The 22193-nt window shown below is 38.4% G+C and overlaps 1 protein-coding gene across 1 annotated transcript in view; it reads left to right on the top strand.

Annotated features, from left to right (window-relative positions):
* LOC138316835 (protein virilizer homolog) overlaps positions 1-21724 on the top strand; it is a 96983-nt gene extending 75259 nt beyond the window's left edge. The window contains exons 22-31 of the mRNA XM_069258490.1: positions 3429-3572; positions 6151-6354; positions 8510-8569; positions 10161-10246; positions 10937-10952; positions 16706-16771; positions 17552-17646; positions 17867-17939; positions 18880-19016; positions 21605-21724. Of these exons, the coding sequence (XP_069114591.1) occupies positions 3429-3572; positions 6151-6354; positions 8510-8569; positions 10161-10246; positions 10937-10952; positions 16706-16771; positions 17552-17646; positions 17867-17939; positions 18880-19016; positions 21605-21724 (1001 nt within the window). The remainder of the gene's footprint in view (positions 1-3428; positions 3573-6150; positions 6355-8509; positions 8570-10160; positions 10247-10936; positions 10953-16705; positions 16772-17551; positions 17647-17866; positions 17940-18879; positions 19017-21604) is intronic.
* Positions 21725-22193: the final 469 nt, after the last annotated feature.

The following is a 22193-nucleotide window of genomic DNA, read 5'->3' as shown; positions in this document are numbered from 1 at the left end:
TAACTACAACCAGGTGACTTGAGGACAATCTTACAGCCATTCTCTCTTTTGTGGAGTAAACAGGTAAGCTAACTACAACCAGGTGACTTGAGGACAATCTTACAGCCATTCTACCTTTTGTGGAGTATACAGGTAAACTAACTACAACCAGGTGACTTGAGGACAATCTTACAGCCATTCTTCCTTTTGTGGAGTATACAGGTAAGCTAACTACAACCAGGTGACTTGAGGACAATCTAACAGCCATTCTACCTTTTGTGGAGTATACAGATAAGCTAACTACAACCAGGTGACTTGAGGACAATCTTACAGCCATTCTCCCTTTTGTGGAGTATACAGGTAAGCTAACTACAACCAGGTGAGGACAATCTTACAGCCATTCTCCCTTTTGTGGAGTATTCAGGTAAACTAACTACAACCAGGTGACTTGAGGACAATCTTACAACCATTCTCCCTTTTGTGGAGTATATCGGTAAACTTACTACAACCAGGTGACTTGAGGACAATCTTACAGCCATTCTCCCTTTTGTGGTGTATACAGGTAAGCTAACTACAACCAGGTGACTTGAGGACAATCTTACAGCCATTCTCCCTTTTGTGGAGTATACAGGTAAGCTAACTACAATCAGGTGAGGACAATCTTACAGCCATTCTCCCTTTTGTGGAGTATACAGGTAAACTAACTACAACCAGGTGACTTGAGGACAATCTTACAGCCATTCTCCCTTTTGTGGAGTATACAGGTAAGCTAACTACAACCAGGTGACTTGAGGACAATCTTACAACCATTCTCCCTTTTGTGGAGTATATCGGTAAGCTAACTACAACCAGGTGACTTGAGGACAATCTTACAGCCATTCTCCCTTTTGTGGTGTATACAGGTAAGCTAACTACAACCAGGTGACTTGAGGACAATCTTACAGCCATTCTCCCTTTTGTGGAGTATACAGGTAAGCTAACTACAACCAGGTGACTTGAGGACAATCTTACAGCCATTCTCCCTTTTGTGGAGTATACAGGTAAGCTAACTACAACCAGGTGACTTGAGGACAATCTTACAGCCATTCTCCCTTTTGTGGAGTATACAGGTAAACTAACTACAACCAGGTGACTTGAGGACAATCTTACAGCCATTCTCCCTTTTGTGGAGTATACAGGTAAGCTAACTACAACCAGGTGACTTGAGGACAATCTTACAACCATTCTCCCTTTTGTGGAGTATATCGGTAAGCTAACTACAACCAGGTGACTTGAGGACAATCTTACAGCCATTCTCCCTTTTGTGGTGTATACAGGTAAGCTAACTACAACCAGGTGACTTGAGGACAATCTTACAGCCATTCTCCCTTTTGTGGAGTATACAGGTAAGCTAACTACAACCAGGTGACTTGAGGACAATCTTACAGCCATTCTCCCTTTTGTGGAGTATACCGGTAAGCTAACTACAACCAGGTGACTTGAGGACAATCTTGCAGCCATTCTCTCTAGTGTGGAATATACAGGTAAGCTAACTACAACCAGGTGACTTGAGGGCAATCTTAATTATATATGTTTATTTTGTTTAGGAGTAGAGGAAAGAGATGGACGACTGAAGAAATCTGTCTGTGCTGGATACACCCTTAACTATATATGTTTATTTTGTTTGGGAGTAGAGGAAAGAGATGGATGACTGAAGAAATCTGTCTACGTTGGATACACCCTTAACTATATATGTTTATTTTGTTTTGGAGTAGAGGAAAGAGATGGACGACTGAAGAAATCTGTCTGTGCTTGATACACCCTTAACTATATGTGTTTATTTTGTTTAGGAGTAGAGGAAAGAGATGGACGACTGAAGAAATCTGTCAGTTCAGGATACCACCTTAACTATATGTGTTTATTTTGTTTAGGAGTAGAGGAAAGAGATGGACGACTGAAGAAATCTGTCAGTTCAGGATACAACCTTAACTATATGTGTTTATTTTGTTTAGGAGTAGAGGAAAGAGATGGACGACTGAAGAAATCTGTCAGTTCAGGATACCACCTTAACTATATATGTTTATTTTGTTTAGGAGTAGAGGAAAGAGATGGACGACTGAAGGAATCTGTCAGTTTAGGATATAATCTTAACTATATGTCTTTATTTTGTTTAGGAGTAGAGGAAAGAGATGGACGACTGAAGAAATCTGTCAGTTTAGGATATAAACTTAACTATATGTCTTTATTTTGTTTAGGAGTAGAGGAAAGAGATGGACGACTGAAGAAATCTGTCTGTGCTTGATACACCCTTAACTATATGTGTTTATTTTGTTAAGGAGTAGAGGAAAGAGATGGACGACTGAAGAAATCTGTCTGTGCTTGATACACCCTTAACTATATGTGTTTATTTTGTTTAGGAGTAGAGGAAAGAGATGGACGACTGAAGAAATCTGTCTGTGCTGGATACACCCTTAACTATATGTGTTTATTTTGTTTTGGAGTAGAGGAAAGAGATGGACGACTGAAGAAATCTGTCTGTGCTTGATACACCCTTAACTATATGTGTTTATTTTGTTTAGGAGTAGAGGAAAGAGATGGACGACTGAAGAAATCTGTCTGTTCAGGATACAACCTTAACTATATGTGTTTATTTTGTTTGGGAGTAGAGGAAAGAGATGGATGACTGAAGAAATCTATCTGTGCTGGATACACCCTTAACTATATGTGTTTTTTTTGTTTGGGAGTAGAGGAAAGAGATGGATGACTGAAGAAATCTATCTGTGCTGGATACACCCTTAACTATATGTGTTTTTTTTGTTTGGGAGTAGAGGAAAGAGATGGACGACTGAAGAAATCTGTCTGTGCTGGATACACCCTTAACTATATGTGTTTATTTTGTTTAGGAGTAGAGGAAAGAGATGGACGACTGAAGAAATCTGTCAGTTCAGGATACCACCTTAACTATATGTGTTTATTTTGTTTAGGAGTAGAGGAAAGAGATGGACGACTGAAGAAATCTGTCAGTTCAGGATACACCCTTAACTATATGTGTTTATTTTGTTTAGGAGTAGAGGAAAGAGATGGACGACTGAAGAAATCTGTCAGTTCAGGATACCACCTTAACTATATGTGTTTATTTTGTTTAGGAGTAGAGGAAAGAGATGGACGACTGAAGAAATCTGTCAGTTCAGGATACACCCTTAACTATATGTGTTTATTTTGTTTAGGAGTAGAGGAAAGAGATGGACGACTGAAGAAATCTGTCAGTTCAGGATACAACCTTAACTATATGTGTTTATTTTGTTTAGGAGTAGAGGAAAGAGATGGACGACTGAAGAAATCTGTCTGTGCTTGATACACCCTTAACTATATGTGTTTATTTTGTTTAGGAGTAGAGGAAAGAGATGGACAACTGAAGAAATCTGTCTGTGCTGGATACACCCTTAACTATATGTGTTTATTTTGTTTAGGAGTAGAGGAAAGAGATGGACGACTGAAGAAATCTGTCTGTGCTGGATACACCCTTAACCTACTTTTGTTGTTAGTACGACAGTCAAGTAACATCCATATTTACCAGCAGTTTGGGCAGCGCCTTGTGGAAATAGCAGAAAAAGGTTAGTACACTGCTTATTTGCATAGACAATTGGTCACCATGGCTCGTTCTAGTTTATCAGTATTTACTGACCAAAATGCTGTAACAGGTGTATTGTAAGAGATAGGGGTCAGTACAGTCCTGATTTATCAGTATATATATTGACCACAATGTTGTAAGACCCATCAGTACAGTCCTGATTTATCAGTATATATTGACCACAATGTTGTAAGAGATAGGGGTCAGTACATTCCTGATTTATCAGTATATGTTGACCACAATGTTGTTACCCCCCGCCCAACGATACACAAATGGGTTCTGTCCGTCCGTTCATCCGTCCGTCCATCCGTCCGTCCATCCGTCCGTCCCTCCGTCGATCTAAAACCAGAAAAGATATTTCCACGATATTTCATACACACATTGGTCTTATGGTCTAGTAGTGCCTTTTGCTATTTTTAGGTTTTCATTTTTTGCATTTTTTCCATTACCATGGAAACATTGCTGAAAATATCATATTTTTGTACCAGGTTTGTTTCCGGAGCATAACTCTAAAACCAGAAGAGATATTTCCACGAAACTTCATAGACACATTGGTCTTATGGTCTAGTAGTGCCTTTTGCTATTTTAACGTTTTCACTTTTTGTACTTTTTTCTGTAACCATGGAAACATTGCTGAAAATGGCAGATTTTTGTGGAAGAATCGTTTCCGGAGCACAACTCTAAAACCAGCAGAGATGTTTCCATGAAACTTCATAGACACATTGTTCTTATGGTCGAGTAATGTTTTTTGCTATTTTTAGGTTTTCATTTTTTGCACTTTTTCTGTAACCATGGAAACATTGCTGAAAATATCATATTTTTGTACCAGGTTCGTTTCTGCAGCATAACTGGAAAACCGTTGAGATATTTCCATGAAACTTCATAGACACATTGTTCTTATGGTCTAGTAGTGCCTTTTGCTATTTTAAGGTTTTCATTTTTTGTACTTTTTTCTGTAACCATGGAAACATTGCTGAAAATATCATGGTAAATGGTAAATGTTACTTTGCAAAACTCTACCCATTTTTGTGTATATAGTCTAATATAAATGTCAAGGCTGTATACCTGATTCAACAATTGCAGCCCCGCTCTACTTGAATTATACTCCATCTTTCTTTAGCTCAACGTCCTTTTTCCTGTTTTTTTTCATACACATAAGTCTCCACAATCATACTTACTTCAGCTTTGATATCTCCATTGGCGGGGGATCTGAATGACTATGTCCTTTTAAGAGATTGGGGTCAGTTCAGTCCTGATTTATCAGTATGTATTGACCACAATGTTGTAAGAGATTGGAGTCAGTTCAGTCCTGATTTATCAGTATGTATTGACCACAATGTTGTAAGAGATTGGGGTCAGTACAGCCATGATTTATCAGTATATATTGACCACAATGTTGTAAGAGATTGGGGTCAGGACAGTCCTGATTTATCAGTATATATTGACCACAATGTTGTAAGAGATTGGGGTCAGGACAGTCCTGATTTATCACTATATATTGACCACAGTGTTGTAAGAGATTGGAGTCAGTACAGTCCTGATTTATCACTATATATTGACCACAGTGTTGTAAGAGATTGGAGTCAGTACAGTCCTGCTTTATCAGTATATATATTGACCACAGTGTTGTAAGAGATTGGGTTCAGTTCAGTCCTGATATATCAGTATGTATTGACTATAATGTTGTAAGAGATTGGGGTCAGTACAGTCCTGATTTATCCGTATATATATTGACCACAGTAATGTAAGAAATTGGGGTCAGTACAGCCATGATTTATCACTATATATTGACCACAATGTTGTAAGAGATTGGGGTCAGTACAGTCCTGATTTATCAGTATATATTGACCACAAGGTTGTAAGAGATTGGGGTCAGTACAGTCCTGGTTTATCACTATATATTGACCACAGTGTTGTAAGAGATTGGGGTCAGTACAGTCCTGATTTATCAGTATATATTGACCACAATGTTGTAAGAGATTGGGGTCAGGACAGTCCTGATTTATCACTATATATTGACTACAATGTTGTAAGAGATTGGGGTCAGTACCGCCCTGATTTATCAGTATATATATTGACCACAATGTTGTAGGAGATTGGGGTCAGTACAGCCCTGATTTATCAGTATATATATATTGACTACAATGTTGTAAGAGATACAGGTCAGTACAGTCCTGATTTATCCGTATATATATTGACCACAATGTTGTAAGAGATTGGGGTCAGTACAGCCCTGATTTATCACTATATATTGACTACAATGTTGTAAGAGATACAGGTCAGTACAGCCCTGATTTATCAGTATATATTGACAACATTAATGTAAGAAATTCGGGTCAGTACAGCCCTGATTTATCAGTATATATATATTGACCAGTGTTGTAAGAGATTGGGGTCAATACAGTCCTGATTAATCAGTGTACATTGACCACAATGTTGTAAGAGATATTGGCTGAAAGCGTTTTTAATCTATTGGTGTTGATGATATCTTGCGTCTTTGACACAGAATCAAAATATTAACTTACAAACTTGAAAGTTTGAAATTAATTTTTCTATTACAGATTTCAGCAGTAAACTACTGGATCTCAACGAATGGTTGTCTCCCCTAAAAACAATTACAAGTTTTAACCACGAGGGAGTAGCTTCAGCCATTACGCAGCTTCGCATACACGCAGATAACCTCCAGAAAATCCCTCGTCCCTTAGTAACAGTGGTTAGAATACTACAGCACATGAGTATTGCTCCAGAGCAAAACTATCCCAATGGTATATAGATCATGTTTAGTTTAAAATGTAAACTCTGATACCCTTGGAAATGGTCATAAACAAACTCTGATCACCATGGAAATGGTCATAAACAAACTCTGATCACCATGGAAATGGTCATATACAAACGCTGATCACCATGGAAATGGTCATTAACAAACTCTGATCACCATGGAAATGGTCATAAATAAACTCTGATCACCATGGATGGGTTCAGTGCTTATGTTGCTAATAATGTTAACAAAACATAATTACCCATATCATGTCAATAATTATCCATATCATGTCAATAATTATCCATATCATGTCAATAATTATCCATATCATGTCAATAATTATCAATATCATCTTAATAATTATCCATATCATCTTAATAATTGTCCATATCATCTCAATAATTACCCATATCATGTTAATAATTATCCATATCATCTTAATAATTATCCATATCATCTCAATAATTACCCATATCATGTTAATAATTATCCATATCATCTTAATAATTATCCATATCATCTCAATATTTATCCATATCACGTCAATAATTACCCATATCATGTAAATAATTACCCATATCATCTTAATAATTATGTCCCCCAAACAAAGTGGGGGGACATATTGTTTTTGCACGGGTTTTTATTATTATTTGATTTTTTTATTATTATTATTCTTATTTATTCCACTTTTTTCCGCTGAATGGTTTCCGACACTTTTCTCAGAAACTACTAGGCCGATGATCATGAAACTTGGTAAACATACTCAATAAGGTTTGGGATGGTACATAAAGGCTTTTTTTCTGGGATCTGAAGTCCAAGATGGCCGCCAGGGCTCACTTCCTGTTTTCAGGTTTCGATCTCCGATCTCAATGAAAATTGGTCTATAGGGGTTTTAGGGATGGCAAACAACATGCAAACATTTTTGTAAAGATTTGGTATTCCAAGACTGGCGCTGGCCAACTTCCGGTTTTCAGATTTCAGTTTTCGATCTCAATGAAAATTGGTCTATAGGGGTATTAAAGGTAGGTTTCGCCCAATGAAATATAAAGACAACGAAATTGAAATTTATCCTATACATAGATATAATCTTCAGATCATTTTCAATGCATACAGCGAACAATATGGGTGGTCAGTTGCCTAGCTTGACCAGGAATATACTCCTCTAAAAATTGAGCGAAGTCAAGCTTTATATAGAACATGACATATTTTTTCCAAAACGAGGCCGCAGCAACAAACGGAAGCGTGCAACAAAATGTCAGATAGAAGTGACAGTCTTGCCACGGCATGTTTAGTTAAAAAACAACAACAAAAAATCGAAGTGCGAGGGACTGTTTATACATATCATATCATACGCTCGCTAACTTTGTACACCAAATATACACGTAGTTAGTCTGCGGCTGTTTGTGCGCTGGCATATGTGTTGAAATTTAACTCACCACGTGCAATGCCGTTACACGAGTCCCAACACATCCCGGCAAGTTCCGCTTGAGATGTGGCTTCTGTTTCTTCTATTGCTACATGCCATCTCTGAATTTAATTCCCTATAGATATCCTAGGGTTCTACCGAATCCATTATAATTTCCTCCACTTTGTTGCCGATTCAGATATATTTTTTTCATCGCACACACTTTCGTTCAGCCATTATGTTTACTTTTAGTGCGTGACAATGCGCATGCGCCAAACTTCGACAACACAATCCATCGCAGCTTCATTTGCATATTATTTTGTCTGACGGACACCGTAATAAATCAAGGATTTCCTTCAATTTTGTATTCAAGACACATTTGTTCAATCTCAAACACATGAAGAAATTAAATTGAGATATTTTAATAGTTATTTTTCATCTTTTCTTCCGCTTATCGCATTTCACAAAAAAATATTTATTTGGTTGGGCGAAACCTACCTTTAAGGGATGGTGAACAACATGCAAATATTTTAATAAAGATTTTGATATTCCAAGATGGCTACTGGTTCATTTCCTGTTCTTCAAGTTTCTGTCTCTGACTTCAATGAAAATTAGTATATAGTTGTATTAGGGAATGCTGATCAATATGATAAAAATTTTGAAAGATTGTCACTGGGCCAACTTCCTGTTTTCATATTTTTGTCTGCAATTCATTGAAAATTGGTAAATGTGGGTTTTAACTTGAAATTTTAAGGGATGCCATACAGTCATGATCACTGCCAAATCCATTCCTCTGAAAATAGTCTTGTGTTAGGTATGTACATTTTAAGAAATCCTGAATTCCAATAAAAAAAAAGTACACCAAATTTTTCCCAAGATGTTCATACACTGTGCAACTGCATTCTTGATTTGTTGCAGGTGGGGATGAGGAGGGGGAGGTAGGGGGTTATTTGGGGGTTTATGTAATGGTGTCCATTACAATGAGTACTTATTACCCATATCATGTCAATAATTGTCCATATCATCTCAATAATTACTCATATCTTCTCAATAATTACCATGATCAAATCAATAATTACCCATATAATGTAAATAATTATCCATATCATGTAAATAATTACCCATATCATGTCAATAATTATCCATATCATCTCAATAATTACCCGTTTTAAGTCAATAATGTCCCATATCATCTCAATAATTACCTGTATTATGTCAATAATGTCCCATATCATCTCAATAATTACCCGTTTTATGTCAATGATGTCCCATATCGTCTCAATAATTACCCATTTTATGTCAACAATGTCCCATATCATCTCAATAATTACCTGTATTATGTCAATGATGTCCCATATCATCTCAATAATTACCCGTTTTATGTCAATGATGTCCCATATCGTCTCAATAATTACCCGTTTTATGTCAACAATGTCCCATATCATCTCAATAATTACCCGTTTTATGTCAATGATGTCCCATATCGTCTCAATAATTACCTGTATTATGTCAATGATGTCCCATATCATCTCAATAATTACCCGTTTTATGTCAATGATGTCCCATATCGTCTCAATAATTACCCATTTTATGTCAACAATGTCCCATATCATCTCAATAATTACCTGTATTATGTCAATGATGTCCCATATCATCTCAATAATTACCTGTTTTATGTCAATAATGTCCCATATCATCTCAATAATTACCCGTTTTATGTCAATGATGTCCCATATCATCTCAATAATTACCCGTTTTATGTCAATGATGTCCCATATCGTCTCAATAATTACCCATTTTATGTCAATGATGTCCCATATCATCTCAATAATTACCTGTATTATGTCAATGATGTCCCATATCATCTCAATAATTACCTGTTTTATGTCAATAATGTCCCATATCGTCTCAATAATTACCCGTTTTATGTCAATGATGTCCCATATCATGTCAATAATTACCTGTATTATGTCAATGATGTCCCATATCATCTCAATAATTACCTGTATTATGTCAATGATGTCCCATATCATCTCAATAATTACCTGTATTATGTCAATGATGTCCCATATCATCTCAATAATTACCTGTATTATGTCAATGATGTCCCATATCATCTCAATAATTACCTGTTTTATGTCAATAATGTCCCATATCGTCTCAATAATTACCCATTTTATGTCAATGATGTCCCATATCATCTCAATAATTACCTGTATTATGTCAATGATGTCCCATATCATCTCAATAATTACCTGTATTATGTCAATGATGTCCCATATCATCTCAATAATTACCTGTATTATGTCAATGATGTCCCATATCATGTCAATAATTACCAGTATTATGTCAATAATTACTGATATCATTTTGATAATCACCCATTACCCATTTTTCTCCTTCAGATGAGCCATTAGAGATGAAGTACAAGTTCAACCTGTTAGAGATGTACAGTGGAGACTGTCTACCTATTTTGACCAATATTATACAGGTACAATATATATACACATCAGTCTTGTACTAGCTTCGTCATACACTTAAATCTGACACTAGCTAAATCTTCATACCGGTAAATCTGACACTAGCTAAATGTTTATCATACAGGTAAATCTGATACTAGCTAAATGTTTATCGTACAGGTAAATCTGACACTAGCTAAATGTTTATCATACAGGTAAATCTGATACAAGCTAAATGTTTATCATAAGGTAAATCTGACACTAGCTAAGTGTTTGTCGTACAGGTAAATCTGATACTAGCTAAATGTTTATCATAAGGTAAATCTGACACTAGCTAAATGTTTATCGTACAGGTAAATCTGACACTAACTAAATCTTCATACAGGTAAATTAGACACTAGCTATATCTGCGTAGTTAAATATGATGCTAGCCTAATCTTCATAAAGTTAAATCTGACACTATCTAAATCTGCTTAGTTAAATCTGACTCTTGCTAAATCTTCATACAGGTAAATCTGACACTAGCTAAACCTTTATCATACAGGTAAATCTGACACTAGCTAAATCTTTATCATACAGGTAAATCTGAAACTAGCTAAATCTTTACCATGCAGGTATATTTGACACTAGCTAAATCTTCATAGTTAAATATGACACTAGCTAAATCTTCGTACAGGTAAATCTGTCACTTTCTAAATCTTCATAGTTAAATTTGACGCTAGCTTAATCTTCGTACAGGTAAATCTGACACTTGCCAAATCTTCATAGTTAAATATGACACTAGCTAAATCTTGGTACAGGTAAATCTGTCACTTTCTAAATCTTCGTAGTTAAATATGACACTAGCTAAATCTTGGTACAGGTAAATCTGACACTTGCCAAATCTTCATAGTTAAATATGACACTAGCTAAATCTTCATACAGGTAAATCTGACACTTGCCAAATCTTCAAAGTTAATTCTGACACTAGCTAAATCTTTATTCAAACAATGATACAAAACAAGTTAACTTATCAACCCCTGCGAAACGCATTTGCTGGGGATATTGTTTTGGACTCCGTCCGTCCGTTTCTGTACAGGTCAGACAAGTGCCCTAGTTGTTCTTTTTGCTATTGAGGACCTTCCATTTTGCAAATTTTTACTCGAAAAGTACCCAAGGGAACTGTCTCAAATTGCACATGCAGGTTCCCTTAGGGTCCTAGTTGTGCATATTGCATTGTTGGACCCATTGGTGAACAAGATGGCCAACAGGATGCCATCTTGGACTTTGATAATTGAAGTTTGTTACCACTATTTCTCAGAAAGAACTTAAGGGATCTGTTTCAAATTTCATGTGCAGGTTCCCTTAGGTCCATTTCATATGTAGGTTGCCCTAGAGCCCTAGTTGTGCATATTGCATTTTGGGACCAATAGGCCAACAAGTTGGCCGACGGGCTGCCATCTTGAATTTTGATAGTTGAAGTTTGTTACCTCTATTTTTCAGTAAGTACTAAAGTTATCTGTCTCAAATTTCATGTGCAGGTTCCCTTAGGGGTCTAGTTGTGCATATTACATTTTTGGACCAATTGGTGAACAATATGGCCGACAGGCTGCCCATCTTGGATTTTGATAATTGAGATTTGTTATCACTATTTCTTAGAAAGTTTTGATCGGATCTGTTTCAAATTTCATTTGCAGGTTCCCCTAGGTCCTTAGTTGTTCATATTGCATTTTGGGACCGATCGGTCAACAAAATGTAGTATGAAGTAATAGTTTGAAAAGCAGAGAAAAGATCCCTCTTTCCCTTGTCAGACGTAGATCATTCTTTGTGGGCGCCAAGATCCCTCTAGAATCTCTTGGTTTTTAGGTCACCTGAGACGAAGTCTCAAGTGACCTTTTCTAATCGCCTTTTGTCTGTCGTCGTGCGTTGTGCGTCGTGCGTCGTGCGCCATGTGTTCATAAACAATTTACATTTTCGACTTCTTCTCAAAATCCGCTGAAGCAATTTCAATGAAATTTTGCACAAACCTTCTCAGGCATAAGGCCAATCAAAATTGTGAATTATATGACCCCCACCCCCCAGGGGGCTGTGGGAGGAGCCAAAAGGGGTAAAATTGACTATAATTTCAAAAATCTTCTCCTCCACTCACAGATGTGGTAGTCTGGTAGAATCAAATACTCTTCATAGATAGAAAGGTCTCAAGGCCCTCTACAAAAATTGTGAATTATATGACCCTGGGGTCTCAGGTTTTCCCCTGGGGAGGGGGTTAAGTTTACTATAGTTTATATAGTGAAAACACATTTTGGAGCATTACTTGGTCATTAATAATAGAAAATTAGTCAAATAATGTCAGAATTATCAGTATGAAATGGCCATTGAATTCTATTAACAAATTTTCCATGACTGACTCCCAGGGGCCTTAGGGGCGGGGCCAAAAGGGGTCAAATAGGCTAAAACTTCAAAAATCTTCTTCTAAAATTCTGGAACTGGTAGAATCAAATATTCTTCATAGATGGAAAGGTCTTAAGGTCATTTACAAAAATTGTGAATTATATGACCCTGGGGTCTCATGTTTCCCCCTGGGGAGGGGGTCAAGTTAACTATAGTTTATATAGGAAAAAACACACATATATGAATGTTTTTTGCTTATTTTTCATAGGAAATTAGTAAAACTGGGTTAGAATGTTTAGCATGAGATAAAATTTTATCATCATAACCATATTGGTCCTAGCTGACCTCCAGGGGCCTTAGGGGCGGGGCCAAAAAAGGGTCAAATAGGCTAAAACTTCAAAAATCTTCTTCTGAATTCACAGATTTGATGGAACATGATACTCTTCATTGATTGGAAGGTCTTAAGGCCCTTTACAAAAATTGTGAATCTCATCGCCCTGGGATCTTACAGATTTTCCCCTGGGTAGGACGTCAAATTTACTATAGTTTATATAGGAAAAACACATTTATGAACATTATTTGCTTTGTTTTCATTGGAAATTAGTCAAACTGGGTTAGAATTATTAGCCTGAAATAGAATTTAACACCATATCCATATTTGTCCAGGCCTCAGGCCGACCCCCAGGGGCCAGAGGGGCGGGTCCAAAAGGGGTCAAATAGGCTAAAACTTCAAAAATCTTATTCTGAATTCACAGATTTGATGGAACCAAATAATCTTCATAGATTAAAAATTGAAATTTATGAAATGACTGACATTGACTGACTTCTTATTTGGTTTTGTTGTTTAACATTGGCAAAGCAAATTGGAATTTTAAGCATAAGGTTTGGTAACATAATACACTATCAAAATGAAAAAACAAAAAAAAAATAAAAAATTCTAAAAGGTTCAACTTTAAAGTTTATTCTAATTCGTAAATACTTTTTACAGATTTGAATCAACTTTGCAATGCTTTTCTGTAGCAGCACACAGGTGACCGTCAAGGCCTCTTGGGCCTCTTGTTTAGGTCATCTGACCTGAAGGGTCAGGATGACCTATAGTCGTCATGTTTCATCCGTCGTCGTCGGCCGTGTGCCGTGTGCTGTGCGCCGTGCATTAACTTTTCACATTTTGAACTTCTTCTCAAATTGGTCAAAACATGGTCCCAACAAAGTGTTGTTATTTTTCGAGTCTATCAGAAATCAAAGATGGTCGCCACAGCCGCCATCTTGAAAACACATTTCGAACTTCTTATCAAGTTCTACCAATGCGATTTGGCTGAAACTTGCATGAAATGATCCTGACATGGTCCTGACAAAGTGTTGTTATTTTTCGGGTCGATCCGAAATCCAAGATGGCCGCCACAGCCGCCATCTTGAAAACACATTTTGAACTTCTTCTCAAGTTCTACCTGTGCAGTTTGGCTGAAACTTGCATGAAATGATCCTGACATGGTCCCGACAAAGTGTTATTTTTTTTCAGACGATCCAAAATCCAAGATGGCCGCCACAATCGCCATCTTGAAAACAAATTTTGAACTTCTTCTTTATTAAGTTCTACCGGTGCGATTTGGTTGAAACTTGCATGAAACGATCCTGACATGGTCCTGACAAAGTATTGTTACATCTCTGGTTGATCCCAAATTGAAGATTGCTACCATGACACTATATCTAATTAATTTCCTATATGTTAAGGCCCTTGGGCCTCTTGATTGAAATAAAATTTGTTGAAAAAAAATGAAAATTATCCTGACAAGGACCTGACAAAGTGACACCATAGATAATTAATTTTACTATTGCCACGGTAGTCAGATGATCGTTAAGGCCCTTTGGGCCTAACCTCATTCAGGCCCGAGGAGTAGAGGTAGGTATAGGAGATACAAGGCTAACCTCATTCAGGCCCGAGGAGTAGAGGTAGGTATAGGAGATACAAGGCTAACCTCATTCAGGCCCGAGGAGTAGAGTTAGGTATAGGAGATACAAGGCTAACCTCATTCAGGCCCGAGGAGTAGAGGTAGGTATAGGAGATACAAGGCTAACCTCATTCAGGCCCGAGGAGTAGAGTTAGGTATAGGAGATACAAGGCTAACCTCATTCAGGCCCGAGGAGTAGAGGTAGGTATAGGAGATACAAGGCTAACCTCATTCAGGCCCGAGGAGTAGAGTTAGGTATAGGAGATACAAGGCTAACCTCATTCAGGCCCGAGGAGTAGAGGTAGGTATAGGAGAATACAAGGCTAACCTCATTCAGGCCCGAGGAGTAGAGGTAGGTATAGGAGATATAAGGCTAACCTCATTTAGGTAGGTATAGGAGATACAAGGCTAACCTCATTTAGGCCCGAGGAGTAGAGTTAGGTAAAGGAGATACAAGGCTAACCTCATTCAGGCCCGAGGAGTAGAGGTAGGTATAGGAGATACAAGGCTAACCTCATTCAGGCCCGAGGAGTAGAGTTAGGGATAGGCTAACCTCATTCAGGCCCGAGGAGTAGAGGTAGGTATAGGAGATACAAGGCTAACCTCATTCAGGCCCGAGGAGTAGAGTTAGGTATAGGAGATACAAGGCTAACCTCATTCAGGCCCGAGGAGTAGAGGTAGGTATAGGAGATATAAGGCTAACCTCATTCAGGCCCGAGGAGTAGAGGTAGGTATAGGAGATACAAGGCTAACCTCATTCAGGCCCGAGGAGTAGAGTTAGGTATAGGAGATATAAGGCTAACCTCATTCAGGCCCGAGGAGTAGAGGTAGGTATAGGAGATACAAGGCTAACCTCATTCAGGCCCGAGGAGTAGAGTTAGGTTTAGGAGATATAAGGCTAACCTCATTCAGGCCCGAGGAGTAGAGGTTAGGTATAGGAGATACAAGGCTAACCTCATTCAGGCCCGAAGGCCCGAGGAGTAGAGTTAGGTATAGGAGATACAAGGCTAACCTCATTCAGGCCCGAGGAGTAGAGGTAGGTATAGGAGATACAAGGCTAACCTCATTCAGGCCCGAGGAGTAGAGGTAGGTATAGGAGATACAAGGCTAACCTCATTCAGGCCCGAGGAGTAGAGTTAGGTATAGGAGATACAAGGCTAACCTCATTCAGGCCCGAGGAGTAGAGTTAGGTATAGGAGATATAAGGCTAACCTCATTCAGGGCCCGAGGAGTAGAGTTAGGTATAGGAGATACAAGGCTAACCTCATTCAGGCCCGAGGAGTAGAGTTAGGTATAGGAGATACAAGGCTAACCTCATTCAGGCCCGAGGAGTAGAGGTAGGTATAGGAGATATAAGGCTAACCTCATTCAGGCCCGAGGAGTAGAGGTAGGTATAGGAGATACAAGGCTAACCTCATTCAGGCCCGAGGAGTAGAGTTAGGTATAGGAGATACAAGGCTAACCTCATTCAGGCCCGAGGAGTAGAGGTAGGTATAGGAGATATAAGGCTAACCTCATTCAGGCCCGAGGAGTAGAGGTAGGTATAGGAGATACAAGGCTAACCTCATTCAGGCCCGAGGAGTAGAGGTAGGTATAGGAGATATAAGGCTAACCTCATTCAGGCCCGAGGAGTAGAGGTAGGTATAGGAGATACAAGGCTAACCTCATTCAGGCCCGAGGAGTAGAGGTAGGTATAGGAGATATAAGGCTAACCTCATTCAGGCCCGAGGAGTAGAGTTAGGTATAGGAGATACAAGGCTAACCTCATTCAGGCCCGAGGAGTAGAGGTAGGTATAGGAGATACAAGGCTAACCTCATTCAGGCCCGAGGAGTAGAGGTAGGTATAGGAGATACAAGGCTAACCTCATTCAGGCCCGAGGAGTAGAGGTAGGTATAGGAGATACAAGGCTAACCTCATTCAGGCCCGAGGAGTAGAGTTAGGTATAGGAGATATAAGGCTAACCTCATTCAGGCCCGAGGAGTAGAGTTAGGTATAGGAGATATAAGGCTAACCTCATTCAGGCCCGAGGAGTAGAGGTAGGTATAGGAGATATAAGGCTAACCTCATTCAGGCCCGAGGAGTAGAGTTAGGTATAGGAGATACAAGGCTAACCTCATTCAGGCCCGAGGAGTAGAGGTAGGTATAGGAGATATAAGGCTAACCTCATTCAGGCCCGAGGAGTAGAGGTAGGTATAGGAGATACAAGGCTAACCTCATTCAGGCCCGAGGAGTAGAGTTAGGTATAGGAGATATAAGGCTAACCTCATTTAGGTAGGTATAGGAGATACAAGGCTAACCTCATTCAGACCCGGGAGTAGAGTTAGGTATAAGAGATATAAGGCTAACCTCATTAAGGCCAGTACTGTGACCTGTTTGCCTGTTTGTAATACTGTAAATACAAACAGGTCAGGTCATGGTACTGTAAATACAAACAGGTAAACAGGTCAGGTCACAGTACTGTAAATACAAACAGGTAAACAGGTCTGTGACCTGACCTGTTTACCTGTTTGTATTTACAGTACCGTGACCTGACCTGTTTACCTGTTTGTAATTACAGCACCGTGACCTGAACTGTTTGCCTGTTTGTATTTACAGTAAAACTGACCTGACCTGTTTACCTGTTTGTATTTACAGTACTGTGACCTGAACTGTTTGCCTGTTTGTATTTACAGTACCGTGTGACCTGACCTGTTTACCTGTTTGTATTTACAGTACTGTGACCTGACCTGTTTACCTGTTTGTATTTACAGTACCATGACCTGACCTGTTTACCTGTTTGTAATTACAGTACCCTGACCTGACCTGTTTACCTGTTTGTATTTACAGTACCTTGACCTGACCTGTTTACCTGTTTGTATTTACAGTACCGTGACCTGACCTGTTTACCTGTTTGTATTTACAGTACCCTGACCTGACCTGTTTACCTGTTTGTATTTACAGTACCCTGACCTGACCTGTTTACCTGTTTGTATTTACAGTACCCTGACCTGACCTGTTTACCTGTTTGTATTTACAGTACCGTGACCTGACCTGTTTACCTGTGCTGTTTGAGCTTCACACTGTACTATGCTCTGTACCACTGTCATCAATGTTCCTGGAAGAAGTGCACATCGTAAGTCACCCTTCAACTCCTAGTCTATAAAAGATTATACCCTTAATGAATGTTTCTTAAGAATTCAATTGATCTATTGTTTGATCATTCAATTTTTGTGTGAAAATAAAAGATGTCATTTAATTCATTTGTTATTTATAGTTTCAGAAAATTAGTAAGAAAGATAAAACAACTTGTGTGGTTATCTATATACAATGTACTCTTACCTTCATCTTAACAGATTCAAAAAGAAGTGATTAACACACTGATGGCCTATACACAACCTGACATACAGCAGGCCGATAGTGAAGAAGGTAGGTCAAGGTCATAGTGTCAAAGGTTATGTTCATCATGTTACAGAGAGCAATATTATATTATCTCAGGTAAACATTTATCATATTAATGAGAATGATAAGAATACTTTCTTCTCGGGGTGTCAGTCTTTTTGAAGTCTTGTTTGCCCCTGGATCAGACAACGTTTGAGATTAGAAGTGGCAATATTTGCGGCACTTAATGCCATATATGATAATTGTGTAAATCATATACTTAAATTTTGAAAACGTGTTTCTTGAGCTTTTGGTGGAGCTAAAATGAGTTGATATCTTGATGCAGCGTCCGTCGTACGTCCATCATTATTTCCTTTAAATCACTTCTAGTTCTGCATAGAATGTAACCAAATTTGGCCAGAAACATCCTTGGTGGAAGGGGAACAGAGTTTGTTTAAATTTTGGCTTTAATCCCCCAGGGGCAGGAGGGACAGTACCAATATGGGAAATAGAACTAAATCCTTTAAATCACTACTAGCCTTAGAGTTCTACATGGATTGTAACCAAGTTTGGCCAGAAACATCTTTGGGGAAGAGGAGTTTGTATAAATCTTGACCTTGGGCCAGGAGGGGGTACTTTGGGGAAGAGGAACAGAGTTTGTATAAATCTTGGCCTTGGGCCAGGAGGGGTACCTGGGGGAAGAGGAACAGAGTTTGTATAAATCTTGACCTTGGGCCAGGAGGGGTACCTGGGGGAAGAGGAACAGAGTTTGTATAAATCTTGACCTTGGGCCAGGAGGGGTACCTGGGGGAAGAGGAACAGAGTTTGTATAAATCTTGACCTTGGGCCAGGAGGGGGTACCAACAGAAAATTATAAATAACTTTTTGAGGAAATAAACACGGAATCTATTTTAAGAACATTTTTTGGTGCAACAAACCAGATAAGTGTTCAGGCCCTGTGAACCTCTTGTTTTGTTCCATTTTCTAGCATTAAGCCAAAGTCTGTGGACCAAAGTTGTCAAGGAGCTCCTAAAATATATAGTGAAAGCTCCTTACACCTACCTCAGTGGCCTGCTGATGGTGTCAGAGTTACTGCCCTTGCCCCTTCCTCTTCAGACAAAAGAGGTAAGCTTTTATTTAGAACTTTCTCAATGGTATTTTATGAAGTATTAGTGTGTAATATTATGGCCATGGCCAGGTCCTGGGTCATGATCACCGACCGGCAGGTCCTAGCTAAAGTGTGCAGTAACATTTTGCACATGTTGTCGTGATAGGGTTATGATTACAAAATTGGACTTTTAAGTCAAGGACCAATGCATATATTCACTATAAAAGGAAAACATCACTTGGAATTTCTATCTTTAATTCTCGATAGTCTGTTTTGGGCGCACATGTGTTTATGACCGGACACATGTTACAATCGTGAATCTTCAGTAAAGTATCTCCAAATCTAAATGACTAAATGAATGTAGCTGGAGCTTGAAACAATGTATAAGTATGTAGTTGATTTGTCACATTAAACAGATTACCATGTAAATATGTTTCTCCAGCATGTGAAAACTTTTGAACTTGCAAATAGAAAGTCAGTGTCATAGTTACATGCAGAGCCAGCAAAAAAAAGACAAAACTAAAATCTTCCTACATTAACACTGACCAATCGGCACTATAAATGATGATATGACTGTAAAATTTACTCTTATTACTATCTTTTGAAATGGTTCTGTAAGATCTTGTCCTGATTTCAATACTAATTGAAATAATTGAGAATGTGGAAGTGTGCAGTCAGTAAACAAATATGGAGGCCACCTGTGGTTGATTAGCCTACTCGGTCGGCTTTCCAGTTAATGTCTTGGACACTGATTATATCTAAATGCCTATCAGAAACACAATAGACTTGATTGATACCACTTGGAATTACACAAGGTTTGACTAATTATTTGATTGTAAAAACATCGTTGTTGAGATCCTCATTATAGTGTCACCGGCAATTCACAAGCTAACTAGGCCTACCGCTGTGTAAACAAAGTGTCAATCATTTTGTCAAACTCCTTTAGCCAGTTAATGTTAATGAACAGAAGGTTGTTTTAAGCACTGATAAACAATAAGAACCGTTTGAAAGTCTTAGTGGTTGAGGTGTTTGATGCCTTCCCCTCCTGGACAGTCTTAGTGGTTTAGGCGTTTGATTCCTTCCCCTCCTGGATTTTAGTGGTTTAGGGCGTTTTGATTCCTTCCCTCCTGGACAGTCTTAGTGTTCGTTACTGCCGGACAGTCTTAGTGGTTGAGTGTTTGATGCCTTCCCCTCCTGGACACTGTTAGTGGTTTAGAGCGTTTGATGTCCTTCCCCTCCTGGACAGTCTTAGTGGTTTAGAGCGTTTGATTCTTTCCCCTCCTACACACTCTTAGTGTTTTAGGCGTTTGATTCCTTCCCCTCCTACACAGTCTTAGTGGTTTAGGCGTTTGATTCCTTCCCCTCCTGGACACTGTTAGTGGTTTAGGGCGTTTGATGCCTTTCCCTTCTTGACAGCCTTAGTGGTTTATGCGTTTGATACGATACCTTCCCCTCCTGGACAGTCTTAGTGGTTGAGGTGTTTGATACCTTCACCTCCTGGACAGTCTTAGTGGTTTAGACGTTTGATACCTTCACCTCCTGAACAAATTGAACAGGTTTTCACGTCCTGACATTCAGTCAGTGGGTTTTCTCTGAACAACAAACAACCTATTCAAAAAGGGGCCTGCTCGATTGAGCTGTTATGAACAAAAAAAGTCATTCAGAGAGTGCTGTCCCTAAAACATCTTGTAGTCTCTCCCATCCATTTTAACAGAAACTATATCATCTACATCAGCAAATTCTCAGTCTATCTCAAAGTGGTGATATTCAATTACAAAAACTGGAAATTTGGTGAATGATTCTGACTAAACGTTGAAAGATTTCAAAAAGATTCCTGTTAGATATTTATAAATGAAAAATGAATATAATAGCTCGCTTTTTCCCAATGTCTCTGCTGAGAATGGGATGTTCGTATTAAAACATATACGTCTGATTATTCTTTTTATGAAGTAGATTTTCGTGTATGGTTAAATCATTTGGATAGATAAGCATATATATTTGATTGTAAAACTTTTATTTTTAAAGTTGATCGTACTTTTAACAATGAAAGTGTCTGTTTTTATGCTATATAATGTAAACTTTTCCATTCTGTTCCTGAGATATCCGAAATAACAGACATATTACCACAGAGTCCCATTAACTTTCACGTAATAGGCTGTCTAAAATCGTAGGTTAACACGTTAAATATCATTATCATTGTATTTTTAGACAAAAAACCTACCCACATCAAAGGAAGCCTCCACCACCACGTCTTTTCATAATCTGTAGCTTCCAATCCACACGTGCCCATAAATTATTTACCTTTTCTCTTCACTGATATTATCATTGAGCATGTTTGACAATCCTGAGATAAGTTTTTTCGTCTTAAAATCAAAAATTGCAATAAAAGGTTTGACATTTAGAACCGAAATTTCAGCGAATGTTTTGATGTGTTATCTCGGCACTATGGGATTTGGCTGTTGACCTATAGGCCCCCACCGTGTTAAGGGCTACTGTTTCCCGTGTTGCTTAGATCCTATATACATTCGTCAATGTACCACTAAATTATGAGCCTCCCTCATGCAGCCCTATGGTTACAAGGTTTCTTTTTTTATTATGATTGCAGAGAAAACAGAGTGAAGTTAAATATTTGGTGTGGCATTCGCTAGCTGATATGAAAGACATCGTATCCATGTTCAAACCTGCCTCCTCACAGCTTCTGTACCTCCCAAAGAACCGCTCATAAAAATAATGATCGGTTTTCAAGGGTTCAAATAGTCATATTCAAGTGCAAGTACAAAATATAGGTCATTTTGATCCCCGGATGCAGGCTATAAATAGAATAAAGAGGAATTTTATCAGGTGGTTTATGTAATGAGTATTTATTCGAAACATTCTGTATATTAGATGGCTCTCCCGCCCCCCCCCCCCGACGAAAATGGGAGTTACAGCCGTGACATTACAGCTGTAGGCTGTGTCTTTTCAAACAGAACCAGAATGTACAAAGGAAACGTTCCAGTTGCTACACACGCGCTACAGTTTGTATAAACATCATGGCGAAATATTAACCATGGAATCAGACCTACAAATGGGGGTGTTAAAAGTCTTGATTAGAAGATAGAGGGATTGGAAACACTTGTTAAATTTTAATGAACGTACTAACTCCATGAGAGATTGCTTTTGATAACCAATATGAAAAAAAGTTATTCTCTGGA

This window comes from Argopecten irradians, chromosome 2, assembly GCF_041381155.1.
Source record: "Argopecten irradians isolate NY chromosome 2, Ai_NY, whole genome shotgun sequence".
NCBI classification, from domain to species: Eukaryota; Metazoa; Mollusca; class Bivalvia; order Pectinida; family Pectinidae; genus Argopecten; species Argopecten irradians.
This window is presented reverse-complemented; position numbering and strand designations above follow the sequence as displayed.